At 41.4% G+C, this 20857-nt stretch overlaps 1 protein-coding gene across 5 annotated transcripts in view; it reads right to left on the bottom strand.

Moving 5' to 3' along the window:
- Positions 1-218: 218 nt before the first annotated feature.
- CEP112 (centrosomal protein 112) overlaps positions 219-20857 on the bottom strand; it is a 139941-nt gene continuing 119302 nt past the window's right edge. For 4 of the 5 annotated variants that reach the window (NM_001282178.2, XM_040649448.2, XM_015279867.4 and 1 more), the window contains 4 exons: positions 14655-14744; positions 3974-4075; positions 1801-1865; positions 219-653 (listed from right to left, as the gene is read on the bottom strand). In NM_001282178.2, the coding sequence (NP_001269107.1) occupies positions 650-653; positions 1801-1865; positions 3974-4075; positions 14655-14744 (261 nt within the window). In that variant the 3' untranslated portion in view covers positions 219-649. Of the gene's footprint in view, positions 654-1800; positions 1866-3972; positions 4076-14654; positions 14745-20857 lie in introns of those variants that run through there. The other variant, XR_005840589.2, reaches the window with a different exon arrangement.

Here is a 20857-nt window from a genome sequence, read left to right as displayed (position 1 = left end):
TGTAGGCCTCAGCACATGGCGGCCAATGCTACAGCTGGATCTCAGGGAGAGGAACTTCTGCCCTCTCACAAGCAGTCAGGCCATGCACATTTCTTTGTTGAAATACAGCAGAAAATATATTTTTCTCAGTTAAAAAAAAGCCATACAAAACTCTAATATCCACTGTGGCTATTTAGGTGAGTGAGATGCCCAAGCGGGACAATAATGGCAAAACAAAATAGTGCAAAATAATATTTTAATCTTATGTAAACACATGGATGCAAAACAATGTCAAAATATGTTAAAATATCTTGGACGTTAATAATAGAAAATGGGATTTTCTTCATGTGTAAGAGTGAAGAGAATGGTACGAGGAAGTAGCAACACAATGTTAGTAGAGGAAACTTCCTCTTGGAAAGTGAGCAGAGTCAACACAGTACATTGGAAGTGTAAGTCTGTGATGAGATGATGATAAAAAATCATGGAAGGAAGGTACAATTAAAAAAAAAAATCTGGCACGAGCAGTGGATATGTTTTCATGAATTTCATTGCATTTTGTGTGCTAATAAAACAGCCACTGATCTTTGCATTTTAATTTACAAGAGCCAAATCTTCAAACCTATTGAAAGCAGTCCATTTGGCGATCAAAGAAATCCAACAGCTCCAGCAGCTACCTGAAAATTAAGAGACTCTCATTAGTTATGTCTTATTATTCCTACTACAAAATGCAACAGACTGCAGTGGGGCCCTGTGACAGCAGCCTGGCTACAGCAGCCATGACCACATCTGCAGCCATGGGCACAGACAAACTGAAGTTGTCCTCCACTGACACTGGCCACTGTCAGCCAAAAAATCACAAGTTCAGTGAGCACGGGTCAGGTAAAACAGAATTTAGTGCGAACACCGAGTTGGAAAAAAAGTCTGATCAGAAGGAAAACTTCATCTTTTCAACTAGCTATTTCCCTAACTGTGAAGACACCAACTCAGAAAAGTTTGAGACAAAATGCATCCATTTGCACTGCTTCTGCTCTTACTGCAGATAGCCTGCAGATACATTACAGCTCTGTATTTACCTAACAAAGTTACCTACGCTGGACAGGTTACCAAAAGTTAATGACATTTTCAGCTTCCAGTTAGCTTAAGCAAACTCTTGTTAAGAAAAAAAAATAAAATAGCATTTTCAGACAACTTCCACACTGCTGACATTTTTACAAACGCTTAAATATCTTACAGGTTTTTGCACTGTTTTTACAAGCATGCATTTTTATTTGCAGAAATGCTCATGTGAGATATGAAAGTATCATCAAAGCCTATAAATATAAAAAGACAGAGTGACTTTACTAGGAAGTTTCCTTTTACTCACCTATCCATGTGAATCACTTACTCTAAAGGCACGGCAAGTCTTTTTATTGCTGTAGCACTTGCCATAATTTATATTGGAGGGTGTAAACGTTTGAGAAAAGCCCAGGCTCATGAAGATCCGGTACTTTGAAGATGTGATCTGTAATATTATTCATTGCATCATTGTTTTCTATCTTAAAAGGAGGTGGCATCACCGCAGAGCTGCAGCTGTGCACTGAGCCACTGTCTCATCATGAACATGGAGGCAAAGCCCAGACTTGCAGTGCACCTGCGTGTTCTCTAATCTTGCCCTAATAGTACTGACTAAGCACTGGGAAAATTCTCAGGCCCTTGTTTACTGAAAATAAGGATCTTTTCAAACTGCAACCATATTTGAGCTTTTTAATTAAGCTGTAAAACTTCAATAACTGGGATCCACAGGTGTGAAATGGTATAAATCAATGAAAGAAAGTCCCATACCTCCTGGTGGGGTAGGCATTAAGCTCTTCCTGCTGGACAGAGGCTCTTTTCTGCAGAATATTTACCTGCAAAATACATCCCATGTGAAAATGCTGTACAAAATTCTAAACAATAAGTTCACACTCATTTCATAAAGGTGTTTTTCTTGTCTATTCTGCCTAAATAAAATGCAATAATGCTTTAGCTGCATACTAGAATTAATGATAATACTCCACAGCAGCTTGTCAGGATCCCCTGGCCTGAATACCCCCAGCACACCACTTGCTGCACGCCACCCACTTTAAGAATAGAGTCAAAACAGTTTTTACATTCAGCTTGTGGCATCATATGGATTATGCAAGGGGTTGGGAGCTCCAGCTGTACCCTCAGTGCCTGTACAAAACTTGAGTTCTGATCCCCACACTTCTGTTCTTGAGATGAAGATACTCTTGAAGGGTATGAAAATTAATGTTTATCAGTACAGTGGCCACTTCTGGATAACCAAGAGCTGGTCATTATTTTTAGTGCTATTATTGAAAACGTTGCCCAAGCATACAGTATTTTCCTTCTGTTTATTTTTATCACTGCTTGGTGCTTTCACCAAGCCCGTCCTCTTCATCCCCTTCCAACAATAAATAATCCTGACAGGTGCAGAGATTCTGCTGCCCTCCTTGTCTGATGTTTTGAAACAGGAATTCCAACAATTTTCAAAGACCAGCACACCTGTGCTTCAGAAAGGAGCTCTGCTTACTGAGTGGTCTGTGGCCGCAGTGTACCAATGGCAGTGCAGCCAGCAGCTATGTATTTCTGGGATAACACCCAGTTTTTAGTGTGTGCAGTTACTTTTACTCCTTTGAAATGCTGGTGCTTACAAAAGCCCTGCAGGTGGATATCAGATTTTACTTCTCTTTTTTTTAACTCATTAAAAGATGTAGTATTCTTACATTAGCTGCAGCGCAATGCTTCCTACCAGACACTGCTAACGGTCAACCAGGCTTTGAAAATAGCTTTTTACTATCAGGTGGAAATTGATTTCCCCAGTTAATGCTTAACTCTTTATTTCCCATAAATATTGCAGTGAGAAAAAGCATCACTTCCATCAGGAATCCCTTGACACATAAGCAGTGTGTCTATAACCATAGCATTAAAGTTGTGCCATCAGCAACACATAGCAATTTGAAACTTTCCCCTGTGAACATTTCCTACTTCTGTTAAAGTCAAATTTTGCCACGGGAAACATCTCATGCTTGGAAAAAATGCAACATCAAAACCCTTCTACATTGTACAGGAAAAAAAGAAAAAAAAAAGGAAGGAAAGAAAAAAGGGAGGGAGGAAGGAAGGAAGAAAAAGTAAAATCAGTAAAGCAAATACATTTAATTACCAGGCATCTCCATAGAGGCACTGCATAAGGAAGAGAAATGGAGGGCTTGTAGATCTATACCAGCTTGAGAAATGCTGTGTCAAGCCTACACTTGCAGGCTGTGTCCTCAGGGCCGTTGCTCCTCCTAGAGCCCTGGGCAGCCTGAGGCACCTCCAGCATTGCTGTGGCACTTCTTCATTTCTTCCCTTCCTCTGTTGCCAGGACAGATCCCAGACCTTCCTGCCCACACTTAAAAGCAGAGTCCTGCATGGGGCCATCTGCCAACACTGACTGTTTTATCTGGATTGCCATTATCCCACATCTATGATCATTTCTCTTTATTATTATTTATCCTTCCTCAGACCTTTATGTGTCTGAGTGTTCAGGCAATGACAATAAGGTATGAGGAACTTTCTTCCAGCTCCTCATACACTGAATAGAACAGCACCAAATGCCTTATTTGGGAACTCAATACTAGAAATACACCAAGTTCATTAGTAGTTTGCTATTTGCAATGACATTTTGATATTTCTGTTAGCCAGTTTTATGTCTATTTCACATAAAAAAAACCAAAAACGATTCTGTATTGCTCTAGATGAGCTAGTGTGAAGCATTACAGAAGCAAAGCAAAATATGGCACCTAGAGATACAATATGATAGCTCTCAAGGTGAAGAAAGTGGAGGATATGACTTAAAGCATGGGAGCACTGCCATAACCCGGTTTTGAAACTTATTCAATATGTTAGCCAAACTGTAGATGGCCATAATTTCTTGTGTAGACAAGATTGTTTTTATCCAGCCCCCCAAAGCTGAAGATAAATAATAAAAATGTACCTGAGATTTTAAAGATACAATGGTGTCTTCAAGTTCCTGCCTCAAAGATGCTGGCATTAGACTTTTGAGTTTAGTTTCGTATTCTTGTCGTATATGGGTCACCTGTATAGGAACAGAAAAATATATGAATAGGGCTACTCTGGAGGTTAGAGAGTAACTTTATTTTTGCTTCTTTTGCCCAGTTTGGAGTCCAAGTAAACTCAGAATTACTATATCAATGGAAAGGTAAGAAGAAAGATCAGCAAAGACCTGTAAAGAACCAAAGATGTATAAAAGAGGAAGAAAGGAAGAAGAAAACATGAAAAGGAAATAGTTATGGAAAGGAAACAATAGTAATACAATTGTCGGGCTATGGTCAGAAGAAGTAATAATACTACTTTCCTAAATCTATCTCAACAGGGATATAAGCAAATGGCTGAATGGCCTGCCGATACCCGTGCAAGTATTTCAAAACTTGCTTTAAAGTTATTATAGACAAAATCCACAAACTTAGACACGTTGTGAGACCAGACGTTCATGTAAAAATCATCATTTCTGAAGAAGAATGTTCTGGTCCATAACCTTACCCAACAGGTGTTGAGTACAGCTTGAAGTGGTGTTGCATGAGGACAGATCAACTGGAAGAGCTGTGCTTTGCAACTCCCAGTGTACCTGGATTTGCTGAATCTTGACAAATGAGTCCTGGGAGTCTCGCCTGGCTTTGCCCACCAAGTCTCCCAGGACTACTGCACACTTTATTACTTTGCTGAATCAGGGCCTCACATCTGTACTTAAGTTCCAATAGGATTAACTGCTTAGTTCAAATTAAGCAAGTACTTGGGTGTTTTTTCTGGATTAGCAGCTGAGTATGTGAATAAAGGATAAAAGGGATTCAATATCAGATTAATTTAGGAAATATTTTTAAACTTTCAAATTGATTCTTTCTCTTCCAATGCATTTACACAGCAACACCATTTTGTGCTAATTCCATTTTAGCAGTATTTTCTTAGCTTGCATTGGAAGCACAAGTCAAAGCCTCAGCCTCCCAGCTCCAGCCCACGAGCAGCACACGTGCTTGCACACGTGGTGACCAAACGCAAGGTCACAGACTGGTGTGCCAATTACCACCTTGTGCAAAACTCAGAGCATTATGCATTATGCAAAGTACAATTATCGATATAAAAGGAATAAATCAATCTGTTGAAACTTCAGGAAAATTTTGCCTATGAGTCATTCTGACATGCAGAAATCTCCAAATCTCTATGCAAATAGGCAATTAGAGGCTTTCCTTGTGAACTGCAAGTGATGCCACTATGCAAATATAAAGAAATAACAGGAAAAATGATCTGTAAGACAGGAAACCTTGTCTGAACTCCACTTGTTTATAAACCAGTGATTGAAATTTATGTTTCTTAAAGTTACTCTGATAAACTTGTGCTATTCGTTCTGTAAAGGCGTACAAAGTTATGCATAGGTGCTTTGCCAGCATAAATATTTTCCGAGCCAACTGCTCATTTGGGTGGGGACCCTGATGCAGTCACACTCACACCAGAGCTCCATGTAAAGCACTGAGGATGTGAGGAGCTGAGCCTGGGCTCCAGTACAGCTCCCAGCTGGGACGCCCAGCAGCTTCAGTGGGTGCAAGCATGCAGCAGGAGCCCCTCACTGTAATTCTTCAGAGAGGAAAGTCAAGGCAATTTCATTCTAAACAGATGCAACAAAAAGCTGACTACAGCTCTGTGAGTGAAATAGTAATGATCTAATTGTGCAACTTGCAACCAGGTCGCTGTTTGTAATAGTTTAATCTGCAAGTGTCCTCTAAAGACGTGCTTTCACAATGCTCTTTAACATTTGCTATTAACTCTGCAAAGCACCCAGGGGATCGCTCCCTTCTGATGAAGGTGTTTCTTGGAAAGTCAGGAAGAAACACGTACTGTGCTTTAAAGCACAGCTGTGTAGTCTGGGTCTCCTGAAAGAGAAAATGAGAAACAAGCCCTGGTAGCAGAAGGATGCCTGGAGTTGATCTCTTACACTACTTCAGAGAGAAGATGAACGCTTTTCTTGCAGTGAAAACTGTTCTTTGGGATACAACTGCATTTTTGTTTCTTAAGACAAAATATGTTGCTTTCAACTGTGCTCACTCATAATTGCATCACAATGAGATGAAAATAAGATCCCAGCTGTTTCCTGTCACATTATGATAAAGAACACGCTGAGATTTTTAGCTGAAGTTACTATCAAGGTTTATTGACCCAAGAGATTAAAATAGTGCACAGCAAAAATGTGAATCACTTCTTATAACTGAAAAATGACACACAGTGGGCTAATACATGCTAATCTTAATGAGGGGAGGTTTTTGTTTTTTATCATCAATTTCTGACCCAACGAAAGCGATGTTTGCAGGGATTCTGTGGTGCATACGTGTGCCTTAAAGGCTTTCTTGTTCTTTCATAGCCTCGAGCTGCGGCCCCAGGATCCTCAAGCACTGTGTCTCCTCTTGCACTCTTGAGAGATGATTAAAATTGCAATTCTTCAGCCCTCAGGAGGGCCTTATCCACTGGATGAGGATAGCTCTATTTCAGTTACTGTTGAGTTCGTTTTTATTCAGTCCTGAGAAAGCTGTAAGTTCATTTTGGCGAGCTGCTTTAATCCACGAACCCCCAGGAAGGTTTTATAGCTTTTAATATGAAGCTGCCACGCTGCTCTTTGTTTATTCAGGTTGGTGGCTAGGATATGAGGTTTAAGGTTTTATCATCAATCATCTCTGGTGTCAGGAGAAAGAACCAAAAGCAGAAGTTGCCAGAAAGAAGTAACCTATGGTCAGTCACTATAAGTTAGAATCAAGATGAGGCAAATACTCACACAATTATGACCTGGTCACTGTAGCCACTCTTCTCCTTTTTAAAAGCAATATCCTAAGCACAAGCAGGAGAAATGCAGCAGCTTCAGGGTGACCAGATGTACTTCAGCCCATGTACTCAGAACTGCCTGTAAAGCAGAGGCTATTCTGCTTCTCTTCTATGCTTTGCTATACAGCTACAACCCCCCTGTATCTTAGGCAGGTTGCTCAGAGACAGCTCTCCCTCTCTTTCAAGAGGTCTACAATGCTGAGTTTGCCTTCCACTGGCCCTGGGGCCTCTTGATAGTGCAACATCCCCTTCCCAAACCATTAAAACAACAAAAACACTGCAATCTTCTCCAGATCTCCCAATTGTAATTACTTGATTCAAACCAGAGGAGCATAAGGAAAATGCTAATGAAACAGTGAAGTATATATTGCCAAAGCAAATGAGGGGACCAGAGATGAGTTGTTCAAGTTCCTTAAAGAGAATATCTTGCCTTGAAGGGCACGAAGTCAACATTTAGTGTATGTTAGATAAGAATCGAAAGGTAGTTCACTTAACTCAGGCTTTGTGTGTTCTTACTATCTCAATTTCTGCCTGTTTGTAACATTTGTGAAGGATAATAATTCCACGTGCCAGGAAATACTAGGATGGTGACCCAAAAGGCATAATTAGGATCATGTAATTATTATCAAATTTTCTCTGCATTTCAGGGGAGTAAGATGAGATATTATTTCCTGCCTCTCTCAAGTCCTTTCCTGCGTTATTCAAACAATGATATGTGGCTTAAAAAGATGTCATAATGCTGCTTAAAAGAGAAGTCTCTTTAAAAAGTTTATGCATCTGTTCAACACTACAAATCTCTGTGAGAAGACATGAAAGATGTGTTGCAATAAATCTGAAGACAGGTTAGGGTACCAACAAGGTAAAAATAACTCCTTCAGCCTTAGGCAAACCATTTCATCTCAGACTGAATTCTCAGCCTTCTAAATGAGGATAATAATAATACTGCGTAGGTCAGCTTCGTTCAGGTGATGTGAAGATGGCTGAAGTAATTTTCTGAAAGCAGTCTGAAGAGGCCAAGAGAAGGACAAATTACTACGATGCCATCCCAATTAAAAAACACACACAAAAAGACAAATAACCCAGAGAATATCAAAGTAACAATTAACTGCAGCTTGGTTCTCTTCTCCCTAATTGCAGCGACTCCTCTGCTTCTCAGCGCTCCCAAACCCTCTGTTAATAAAGCTCTAATCCCACACCAGTGCTGAGAACCTACGTGGGCACCTTCCTCCATCAGCCCCACGAGAAGAGCTGGCCCAGCTCAGTGGCCAAGGAACCAAATCCACCAAAACCTGCAGCTTCCTGAAGGTTCAGATCTCTTGCGGTTCTCTTGTATAAGAATAATTACAACTGGAAGTCTTTTCAAACACTTTTTTCTAATGAATAATCAAATTATGCACCATTTTTTGTTCAATAAAGAACAAGGCCTCCCCATTCATCCTTCCACAAAGCAGTCAAATAGGAAAATCCCCTGCTTTTCTGTCTACATCCTCTCTTACTTCAGGCATGGGAGCTCCTTACTGAGAAATGCCTGTTGAAATACGGCTCCTACAGGTTTAAAGAAATATCATGCAATTTGATACAAATGTTCTCAAGTTCTTAAGGAAAGAAATGAATGCTATAAATTGCACAAACGCAGCACGGCTGCAAACGGTAACTGAGCATGATCAGCAGAGCCAGCTATTTTGTCATGTGTACAGAACGTTGCTCTCCACTGAGAAAAAATCGTGTTTGAGAACCTACTCCGTTCTGACAGCCCCCAAAAGGCATAAACTGGTGGCACAGCTGTCCTCTTTGTTTATCAGTTTTTAGCTGGCAAACCGTTGGAGCATCCAAAATAGGTTTGCCTCGGTGTGTTACTGAGCTGTAGGGACCTCCCGTGGGCGGCTCAGCTCCTTCCAACCTGCACCCAAGAGGCCTTGCACTTCGCTGGTTTGTATTTCGATATCTTTCTTTTCTTACCCAAGATCTCCCACCTGGAAAATGCTCTGTTTGTAGTTAAGCAGTACAAGTCCATATGATTCATAACTGCAGAGGAAGGGAAGTCAGGCAAAACTTTAAAAAAATCCAGTGGGCTGCATATGGCAAGAATAGCATTCTTGGGATTACGCGAGCTGGAGAGGAATAAAAGCTTCCACTGTCAACACCATGGAACAACCAGGAATGCTGTGGCTAGAAAATTCACTCTGTTCTCTCAGCCACCCCCTCTTAAGGGCTCCTCTATTGTTTCAGTTGGGATTTGGAGGATCCTTGACCCGTCTTCCCCTCCTTCCCAATGACTCATCCCGATGCCACCCTTGTCCCTGAGCAATGTTTGCTTCAGCCCCTGCCAGCACCGCTCCTTTGCAGCGGGGATGCTCCACTCTATGGGGCAAAGGGAGCCCAGCTGACAACACTGACTTGCTGCATAAGAACAGAAAGCTGAACCAGCCCAGGAACCAAAGCTGGGCCCAGGCTGAGGACACACAGTACTCAATTATGGTTCTGTCGAGAGCAGGGAATTTCTAATATGCTATCAAGATAATTAAGTCTGAAATAAAGCTGTAAGCATCTTTGACACCACTATGGGAAAGTATTTATGTATCTCATACATTCCAGTATGTGTTACCTTCCACATAATCCCTTCCACCCTGGGGTGGATCAGCAAGTCAAAGGTTCAGGGTCTGCTATGCAGAGGTGCCAAGCGCTCCCCAGTGACAGCAAGGGCTGACAAAGCTCAGCAGCAGGCAGGATGAAGCTCAGCATTTTCACACTGTCTGTGTGAACAAACAAATCTTTGTAGATAATAATCAGAAGCTACTTTTAGTATCACCATTTCCCCTCTGTCAAGAACAAGAATGTAACCAGCATCTCAACTGGAAAACAAGCTGCTAGATTTACGGTCAGAAAGAGACCATAAACTTTGAGCAAGGGTGTAACCACGACTCTACATCCCTGATGTGCTTTTAAAGACAGGATCAGTGCTGATTCAATTGCAAAGAAAATAATAATTTAAAATGTAGATGATGATAAATATCTGCATAAAACTAGACTTCTTTTTTGTCCTTTTTAGCTCCATCCAGGCAACTCACCACCTGGAAGAAATGAATAGGATAGCTCACTGACCACTGCTGTCACTCAGCTGGCTCCTCCATGCAGTGCCATTTCTCCTTTTGGAGTTCCCTGCATTAAACACCACGACAAAGACAAAGAGCTAGAAAACTGTCATTTTTAAAACCTCTCTGATTCCTGCATGCTGGGGTATGCTCCTATTCTCGTTTGTTAAAAATTCCTTCGTTCAGTTGTCTGTTCCCTACTTTCTGTTTCACTGCCTTTCTCCAACTGGCCTCTTCATTCCAAAGATTCATCCAGTCCTATGTAGTAGGTTTACATTCGTGTATTTTCCAGTTGTGTCTGATGACCAAAGCTCACGTTTGATCACTGACTTCCATGCAAACATCATCACTGTCTTCCTCTCTTCCCTCTGACAGGCTCACAGTTGGTGAGAGCCTTCTCTCCTGCAGTTTCTGCCATATGGAGCTCCCGGTAACTTTCAACTCCATTGATTTCCAGCTCCTTTCAAATCTCACCTGAAAATCTGCTTTTCTGTGCTTGAATCTCAGCTTCTTCCTCCTTCTGCTACTCTGAAATGTCATGTTTACAGTATAATTTACTATATTCTGTTTAATTGTGCATTCTTTTCATAGTAGGTTGTTAAAATGCTGAAAGAACCCACAAACTATGACAAATGCAAAGTTCTGATTTATTATAACCATCTCAGTCTTAAATCTGGGGGTACTATTGTATCAAAGTGATTAATGAGTGCATCAGTGGAATTGCACGTACAGTAGACATGAGCCAAGATAAAAATGGTAGAATCTGGCTACAAGTAATGGCAGCACTAATTTTATCATGCCCCAGTCAACACTGCCAAGCAGCTATAGAAACACCTATCTCCATGAAAGGTCTCTTACAGAGGCATAACCAGAATCAGTCTCAGCCTTCCTCAACAAACTATCTCTGAGAAACAAATGCTGTCTAAATCCTTCTCACCTGCATTTCAGCCAAAAAGCAAAGCTTTCCTTTTAAATACCCAACCTAGAATCATAAAATCATGTTGGTTGCAAAAGACCTTTTGGATCATCAGTCCAACCATCTCTACAGCTTATTAACCTGATCTAAGATGACTCCAGATGGTTCTGAGAAAGAAAACCCTTTGAGAATGTCTGGAAATTCAAGGACCAACTTTCGCTCCCCAGAACTGGAGGCACAGCCTGGCTCCTGCACTCACCCGAGGCACCGGAGCTGGAAGACCCTGTGGGATGGGGAAGAGGCTGCTTTGGAAGCAGACTTCTTGCAGTGTTCACCAATGCCAGAGGGGAGGAAGTTCCACTGCTTCCATGTCACTTTTCCAGAACGTATATCGAGCTTTAACAAAGCTGTGGGAGCAGCCATGGTGGAACTGTAAAGGCAAACCCAGACTCAGGGGCAAAGACTTTGTGTGAATTCATCTGACTGCATTTAAAACTCTGTGATATCTTGAAAACAAACCTGAAAAGAAATACGGACAAAGAGCCCGGAACAAAAAGGGTATTACTCAGGTCTTCCAGCCTTCCTTGTGCTAAGATCCATTTGGGACACATACCCTGCATGTAGGCATATCTTGCTCATCGCTGTCTCACTGTTCCTTTACTCATAGCTCCCCAAATCTGCAGACAATAGCACAACTGCCATCAAAGACAAGGTGTGGCAAATGTTAGAAGTTCCCTGAGCTACACAGCAGCTGAAATTTCAGAATGATGCATCACAGCCTTCATCTGAGAACAAACAGATTTAGTTGGCATGGAAACAGTAAGTTAGGCTGAACGTGGTAAATATCCAGCAGTCATAAAAAAAAATGAGCAAGTTAGAATGATAAATATTAAAACCGAACACTTGCTGAATGCTTTTGAATCATAGCTCTTTTACAATTATCACTCCTGTTTTTATTGGAATGCAAGTGAAATCCACTTAACAAACTAAGCTGCTCCGTTTTATTCCAAATACTTCTCCAACACTTTCATTCAGATAACTCCTTTCTCCCCTTTTAATAATCTATTTGAGAAAAAAAAAAGAAAGTAAAGAGCTGGAAATCTGTATTGGCATTCTCCTTCAATTCCTCAGTAATGTTCATTAATTGGACATAATTGATTTTGTGTCTTCAGAGAAGCTCTATCCTTTAAGGCTGTAATTGTGACTTGACTGTATGGAGGCGCATTCCTACGGTTTGAATACCTATCATGATGTTACCTTGATTGTTCATGAACATGAAAACCCTTTTTTTCCCTGTATTATCTTCAATTAGAAATATCATACCCAATCCTGCACTACAGTTAGACTGAGGAATGAATAGTATTCCAAATTGTGCTGATTACCCTTACCAAAATGAAACGGACTAAATAAAGTATTCTACAAAAAGCCAGGTAATAGAGCAAGAAAAAGATGACTACCATTAATTAGATAGGCCCCAATTCAGCAAAGCTCTTTGCACGTGCCCAAATTCCTCCATTTGCTGAGGCTCCTGCTGAACCTCTACTGATATGCGTCATACTTAATTACACACACACAGGATGTAAAGTCTGTATGAACAATTCAGATCTTTTAACTCTGACAGCCACATAACGCTGTGTAATTCAAGAAAGAGAAACACTTCTGATAGAACGGAAGACCTTCCTGTCAGAAATGTTGTCTTGGATTAGATCCACACACAGATCAGAGACAACCAACGCTACAACAGCGTGCAGTGCAGGAGTGTAATCTACACGGGATCAGTTCCCAGGTTTACAGATTCCGGAGAAAGAAGAAACTTCAGCATTGCTTTGTAAGGAAAAGGTTGGGGTGCACCCACATTTCTTAGGAACCTTTCCCAGACTGCTTCCACTGCCTTGGGACAATACACTATAAACCTACATACATACAGGTTATATGAAGGGTGAGTTACGCTCCATTTACAGCCAGCTTGCCATAGCCCATGAATGCAATTCTGTGTGTCTTGGGAAGTGAGACATCTAATTTTTGAAAGACATTCAGCACTGCAATATGAAGAAAGGTGATAATACACAACGCTGAGACTGCAGTCTAACAGCTGTGTTACTGACCATGTGCACCACTGCCCTGGAAGGCCACGCTTAGCAGAGACAGGAGAACCTCCACGGAGAAGATAAATGATTTAGCTTAATCCAAGTGGGAATTCCTGGGGGCTTAAATATAAAAGTACTGGAAACACAGCGATGTTATTTACACGACAGCTTATGTCGCTGAGCTGACTCTGTCTCTCTGGATAATTATAGTAAAGGTTAACTCTGTGCAATCAGCAGAGGGTTCCTGGAACGAAGAGCTGAGCCCTGTGGACCTGTCAGTCACTGCGGAGTTCTAAGGACATTGCGCTGAAAGAAGGCAAACATGGAGCGCTGATACCACCCAACAAGCCGTAACGAGAAACAGCTTTTTAGTTTTAATTAAAAGCGCAACAAAATGTTTTTTCATGTCTCATTCATTTGTTTGTTGTTGTTATAGAATCAAAACACAAGATTTTTCCTTTTAATGAAAAACAGAAGCTGTTTAACCCTCTCTCCTCCTTATTTATAGACATGTAAAAGCTCACAAAAGTAGCCTTTGTGACAGTGCCAATGCAAATTTTGATGTTTTATGCAATTCTGGTTCAGACAATGTTTTGTAAAAGTAGAAAGCAAGGTCTAAGTTCGTGCCTTACATCCTTCAGCTCCCAGTCGGCTGACAAGTCGTTAGCTGCTGTTAAGGCCTGATGAACATGCTTACAGGTGGCCTGGCCACACCATTATGGTGGGAAATACATAAGAGAATCATCATCGCTGTGTTCAGGCCAATGCTGTTCTCTGGGAGAGACGACCACGCACCAAATAACACATCTTCCTTCATTTCCAGGAGACTGAAGCCAAAATGCACTGCTCATAGGCCATTGCCTGATTGCACGAGTTTCCTCAATGCCAGGAGAACTGCAGCAAGGGATGAAATTGGCCCAGCAGCTGCTAGAATGGTTTGAGTTGGAAGGGACCCCTAAGGGCCATTTGGTCCAAATCCCTGCAGTGATCAGTGACACCCACAGCTCCACCAGTGCCCAGAGCCCATCCAACCTGACCTGAATGTGGTAGATACTGTTTGCTCATCACCATATAAAGTTCTGAAATGCTGCAAAACTGCACTTGCACCAGAGATCCGTAAACCCGTTTCCAATTCAGATATCCACAGCCTCTGCATTTTCCTGAATATGTCAATCTGGTTTAAATGCAGATCGTAGGCTTTCTGTTTCAGTACCACTCTGTAAATTACATACACTATTTTGCTTGAAGCACACTACATCTCTGATTTCACTGGAAGTGTCTACATTAATTTAGCAGCATTAATCACATGGAACTGTTTACAGACAACATGCTAGGACGATAGATGCATGAGATCAGCAGTAAAGATTATTTTTCATCTCAGTCACTGTCCAATTATAATTCTCTCAATACAAGCATCAAACAAGGGGTTAGAATAGTCTTGGAACCCTCTGTTATAGCAGTATAGTCACTTTAAAATAAATGCATCATTTAACAGCTAGGATAGTTGAAATACCAACCTGAAATAGAGAGCAAGAGATAAGTATTTGCCCGTAGGGTTCAGACAGTTTAATTCCCTTTTATTAACAAAAACAGAAAAGAAAGCTAGCTGAAAATTTTGCAGGAAAATATGTGCTTTTGCTTTGAAGCAAGATCTTGTCGTTCCCCATCGCAGCTCCCCGCCCAGGGGCAGCCCCATACCTGCTCGTGGGTCTCCAGCTCCCTGCGCTGCAGCTTCTTCTCTGCAGCCCTCGCCTGGCTGCGGGAACGCTCCACTTCATCTTGTAGGGTCTGAAACAACACCAATGGGTGCAGAACATGTGAGAAACCCCCCAAAAACTCACAGGCAATGTGCTTTGATGCTGGCTCAGAGAAACATGGAATGGCTTAAGGACCCTAAATACCATCTGGCTCCAACCCCTGCCAGGGGCTGGGTGACTCCAGCAGCTGAGGCTGTCCAGGGCCCCTCCATGGCCTCGGGCACCTCCAGGGACGGGGCACCCACAGCTCTGGGCAGTGCCAGTGCCTCACCACCATCTATGCATGATGTACAACCTGTGCTTCCTGGGAACACTTTTGCAGCATACCAGTAACTTTTCCTTTAAACATGACTAACAACCCTCTCTGGAAATCTATGTCTGGAATTTGAGTGGAAATGCATTCCATGCTACTGCCAGGGGACACTCACTGAGACACGGGGCTCTCTCCTGCCCTGGGGTGAATTCAGCACAAGACCTAGAGACACAGCATAAATGGCAATAAATAAGAGGATATTACGATCGCGTCCCTTTACCACAACAATCCAGTCTTTATTTAGTTCAGGAATGATCACTTCTAAACCTCGCTCATAAAATGCATCGACAACTTTATTTTGTCATTATTGTTCCTCTTATATATTTATTTTTATTACAGCCGTCCCTAGGAGCCTTGATCTTTTTGTTATGTGCTTAACAAAGGAGAAGTCATGCCCCAAGGAGCTGATAGTCTGTGTTACTTCTAACAGATACACACCAAACAAACAATACCAAGTTTCAAAGATTTTTTTTTTTAAAGTTTCCTAGCCATTGTTGGACGTTTGAATACACACTTAACATTTACTTACACACTTACTAAAAGCTTAGTTATGTTGTCAGCTTGAATAAAGGCATTGTTAGCTGCAAGTGCTGACTTGAAGCAAAGCGCACAATGTGGATGTGAGATTGACATCGGCACAGAGGCAGCTGTGGCAGCAGAAAGGGAATACTTTGAGCTATCTTTTGTACGGCAGAAAATCGGGGCAGAGCTGTCCATCAGCTGAAAGGCGTTGGGCAGCCAGGACCCGAGCAGGGGCTGGCCCTGGGGACTGGCCATAGGGACACCGGGGTGCCTGCAGAGTGGTTTGGAGGAGCACCAGGAACTTGTTGCTGCAATGGGGACCAGTGTGACCCCACGTGCCCCACAGAACACACGGCACAGTGAGCGATGCCTCCTCAACATGGGACACCCAGGAGTAAACCAGCATCCTTAATGGGACCAGGGGTACAAAGATTGAACAGCAAAACTCTTGCTCTTTTCCACAGCACTGAAATCCTGTGCTCTCAAATCATTTACAGGATAAAATTGCTATGGAGATAAGATAAGAGGACTACTTATGATAGATCTTGCACATTGTTTTGAAGTGATGCCAGGCATTAACTTTAAAGTCTTACAGTTATAAGACATGTTCTAATGCCAAAAAATGTAACCAGACCCAAGCATGAACTTCAAATCTGCCCAGGGACTTTTATGCTATCATCGCTTCTGAGAAATGCCAAAATCCAGTCCTGAACATGCATCTCAACTCAACTCTTGATACTCAACAAGACTTGCAGTACCAGTAATTTGCATTATTATAATGAAACTTAACGTGTGAACTGTAGGCTCGCTGTTTTCTTTTTGTACCTCTAAAATCGTAACTTAAAACACAAACAAGCCAACCTTGATGTGAAACCTACAAAGATCGGGTCATGCAATGTGGAAATGCAACACAGAACGAGCAGGGCCACGTATCAAAGATCACCAAAGGCCCAATTAACTTGATAACAGTCTTCCCATAGCACCAAAGCGTCCAGGCATGACCAGCAGCTCTCAGGAACACTCACAGAGCACATCTGGCCAAACTACAAAGTATGATCTGCCTTCTGCTGCTTCCATGTGATCGGCCCATGCAACCCAAACAGCTTGGCAAGGTGAGGGCTGAGGATTCCCTCCTAGCGCTGAAGAGCAAGTTTGACTCTCACATGACTTTGAAGAAGATCAAGGGATAGCACACATACACATACGAGTGTACATGCATGCCTTTGTCTCAGAGAATGAATTTCTATCACTCTCCATCACAAAAAACCTGCAAGTATTGAATACAAAATGGGATCTCAAAGAGTTCCTGTTAAAGACAACAGCCACTCTGTGGCAAAGAATTGGCGCAGTGCTGTTTCACTCCCTGATTTCCCCATGTTTACTTTCTGCAACAGACAAACATCCTCTGCGGAGCGTAAAATGAGCGGTTCCTTTAAATCTGCAGGTTTGTGATGCATCCTAAAGTAATTTAATTCAAGAATTTCAGACGACACAGAGTTTTTGTTAAGTCCACCTACTCTTGATACTATTTGTCAGCATGGAGCACACGTTTTGTTCCATTAGAAGGGCAGACAATGTCTTAAACAAGCACAATTTAGAAATAAGGGTATTTTTTTGTTCGTTTGTTTTTTAACCATAGCACATAAGTGTAACAAAGTATATGATTATCCATTCATCAATTGTCAAACCCAGTTACAACTTTTCCAGTCACAACTGTCTGCAGGTATTGGTACTGCATAAGAGAAGACTCGTGCCTCTGATGAACCACAAATGGCTTTACCATGTTTTGACTATCGCAGGTAAATTTCAGTGCTTTGCACACAGGCTCTGCTACCGCTCACTCTGTAGGAAGCGGTTTTGTTTATGAAGGATGCCCTAGCAGTAACGCTCATCTGGATATTTCAGCCCTCCTATCAGCACGGAGACAAAAAAGCAAAACCAAAAGATCCGTATTTGATCAAAGCCACACGAAAAAGAAAAAAAAAAAGTAACATCAAAATCTCATAGTTGCTGTAGATTCCTGCATGCGATTATCTCTGAAGGCAGTAATTAGAACCAAGTAAGATTGCTGCCCGTGATTGTAATTTTCTAGGAGGAACCGCGATGGCTGTCATGAATAATGCGCCCTTTTGAAGATCACACTGAAAATTCTCTCTATTGTCAAAATGCTTCATAGGCAGTGGTCAGAGCCTGAATGCTGATAGCCATTTCTGAAGCTAACCAGCACCACCACATCTTTTCTGCATCTGACAGATAAGTTTTCAGCATGCAGAATGCTCTTACAGACAGCAGAGGACTTAACCCAGGTGCACCAGAGAACATCTCTGTTGGAAGACGAAACAAAGGTTTGGTTTGGTTTCAAAACGCACAGCTTCAAAGTGTCAGATTTTGCCCAAAGAATAACAGTGCTTATGTTTAACGACTGCTGAGATGAAGAAAAAGGCAGAGAAAAAAAGTAAAAATCACTGGCCAATTTCAGAGGGTCAGAGGCAGTTGTTCCTGAATGGAAAACAAAGCCGAACTTATTAAGCTCAGTTTTTCCAAGGACAAAATGAATCCCCCTCTCTCAGCTTTGCTACGTTGACTTACATCACTGTTACAAAGACAGCTGGGTTTTTTTTTTTCAGTTAAACTGGCTTTCAAATGCCATGTAAACATGTTTGTTGTTGAAAGTCTACACCATACCTGACCTTGGAAGTGCTTTGTGTTGGCCTGAGAACAAAGAAATGAAATGTTTTGCTTTCCAGCCCAGATATCCTACACTTTGAAAAGCACTTAAAAATGTAAATGAGATAATAAGCTCTACTGCAACAATGTGGGTGAATTACAGCTGTGTAAAAGGAACATTCATTTGATTTATTTATAAAAATGGAAAGGATCCTAAAATAAATTCATAATGTAAATGTTTTCATCACACATGACTTTGAGTGACATGAGAAGGGTGGGAGAGTGATGGTTTTGAGAACACGCCACTGAAATATTGCTGTCAGACTTCAAGATCTCAAGTGGAGCTGGTGGATGGGAGCAGGGCTGTCACAGCAGTCCTCGACATGTTTGGTTACTCGCTGATATGAAAGGAGCAATGAACACCCAAGCTTTTTCTGCTGGAAGGCACTTGGTGGCTTGGTTATCACCAGCAAAATGGCGGGCAGACAAGGAGAGGCAGAGCTTGGCCTGTGCAGCTCCAGGGGTGCTGGGATGGTACACCGAAACAGAGGGGACTCAACCCAACTCTGGGTGCCAGACTGTGGCTGCAAAGGGTTTCTTTAAAAGCCCTAAACTTGTAAAGTGCGTGGTTTTGACAGGGAGCCACAGAGACAAAGGGTGTGATGCCAGCATTACAAAATCCCTTTTCAAGGCAGGAATACGTTTTTGGCATTAGTTACAAGGCTTAATCTGAATCAACTAAAAGCTAGTAAGGGAAAGATTTCTACAGATCACATGAACAAGTATGAAATGGGAATATTCAAAGGATTTAGTCTTTAATATCTGAAAACTGATTTGATTATCCTTTAATCACAGGATATCTTAGCAGAGAAGTGTTGGATTCCCTGAAAGAAAACTCAGTTCTGGAAGACTTACATAAACAAAAATCACAATGATGTGGAGTAGTGGTATCAATCATTACTGTGGAGGTGCTGCATTTACAAAAGCTGTGATATTTCTTCTCCTTCGACCTAAAATCATTTCCTACTTTTGGTGAGCTCTTGAGTGCCAGCAGGGCACTATTCTGCTCCCATCACCCTGGGATCACAAAGATAGATTGATCTCTCTGTTACTGAGGGCTGAATAAATAAGAGGTACTTAGAAGGAAAATCTCCTAAAAATTGTTAAAAAAACAATATATTTTCACTTTGAAACAAAACATATCAGCAGTGAAGTCACAGCACATTGCCATCAGGCTGCACCATGTAACAGCAGTCTCTTCTTGACATACCAATGTCACTCTTATTGGCTCTAACAGCAACTCTGCACATGAAGATGTGCATCTGTATCAAGAAAAAGACCCCAGTACTTAAGAAGAGTGCACAGTAATACTTCTGCTAAAGGTAGTAATAGTTAACACTTTTCATCTTCAAAGAATTTTTCAAACATTACCAAATTAATATAATTAGTTAATGAAAGATGCAGTAATAAAAGCTACCATAATTACCTACGGTAGATTTAATTATCTCCTAGCTAATGCCCACAGAAGAAGGCTTCCACTTTACATCCTCAAAACCTGTGCCAACAATAATTCTGAATATAAGCCCCCTCTTTAAGTGCCTTCTAAATTTAAATGACATCCATTGAAGTGTTTTCTCTCCCCAGTCACAAGAAGAAAACCTACCTCTGGAAGCTTAAAGAACACTCTGTGAATGGTAATAAAAACTAAAGCAAATTTTGTTTCAGAAGTATATGTGGAAGTGCCTTACAATTATGTTATAGAAATGCTCAGTGTTGAGTACCTTTCTCTCTGCATGCAGCTGTAGGTATGGGCTGTCCGGGAAGAACTTCGTACCAGGTGGCCTCCCAGTTTACAACCCTTATTTAAAGAAAGCAGGCCAAGTACCCCATCAGAATTACTGTTAGGCGTTTATTTTCTAACTCACATTTTTCAAAGCAATCGTTATTTCTCTTCAAAATACTTGATGGAGACCAGTAAGTACGTCTGGATTTATCCCTGCTAAAGGTAAATAATGAAATGTATCTACAAAGATCACCAATATCGCTCCACCAATCAGAGCAAAAAAGTGCATTTTTAAGAAGCAAAACACTGATGCTGGACCCAAATTGTTGGTGTATCATCAGTGCTTGTTGGCTCTCAGCAGAGCTCGGTGCGCTGCTCCGTACCTCGCCATGCTTGCTCCCCACACTGCATTCCAGTGTGTTTGAAAACCTCTGTACTTGAGTCCTCTGAAGGTTTTGGTGGAAAGCAAGAGAAATCTTATGGGTTTAACCTAATACATATGTTTGCTGTTCACATATGGAAAAATTCCTTTCTGGTGGGAACTTTTTCACTGTTGCTGCAACACACTATATATCCAAAAAGTCTCCTTTGATGTTGAACTATTGCTCCACTACTCATTATGCTACTGATTCAATATGAAAGGCAAAAATTCTGTGGTTTTTGTTAAAACAATAGCTTTGTTTTTGCAAACAAAGTTCTCCACAACCTATATGCAGGGAGCCAACATTGCTGCAACAGAAAAGTAGAATCTATTATTTTGTACTGAAAATAGCTACAGCATTTAATAACTCAAATTATTTTTCCATCCTACAGGTAACATTACAATTGTTATTATGACTGTACAGAAAATTTATGCTTT

Source organism: Gallus gallus, chromosome 18 (assembly GCF_016699485.2).
Source record: "Gallus gallus isolate bGalGal1 chromosome 18, bGalGal1.mat.broiler.GRCg7b, whole genome shotgun sequence".
NCBI classification, from domain to species: Eukaryota; Metazoa; Chordata; class Aves; order Galliformes; family Phasianidae; genus Gallus; species Gallus gallus.
Note: the sequence above shows the minus strand (reverse complement) of the source record. Positions and strands in the feature narration are given on the sequence as shown.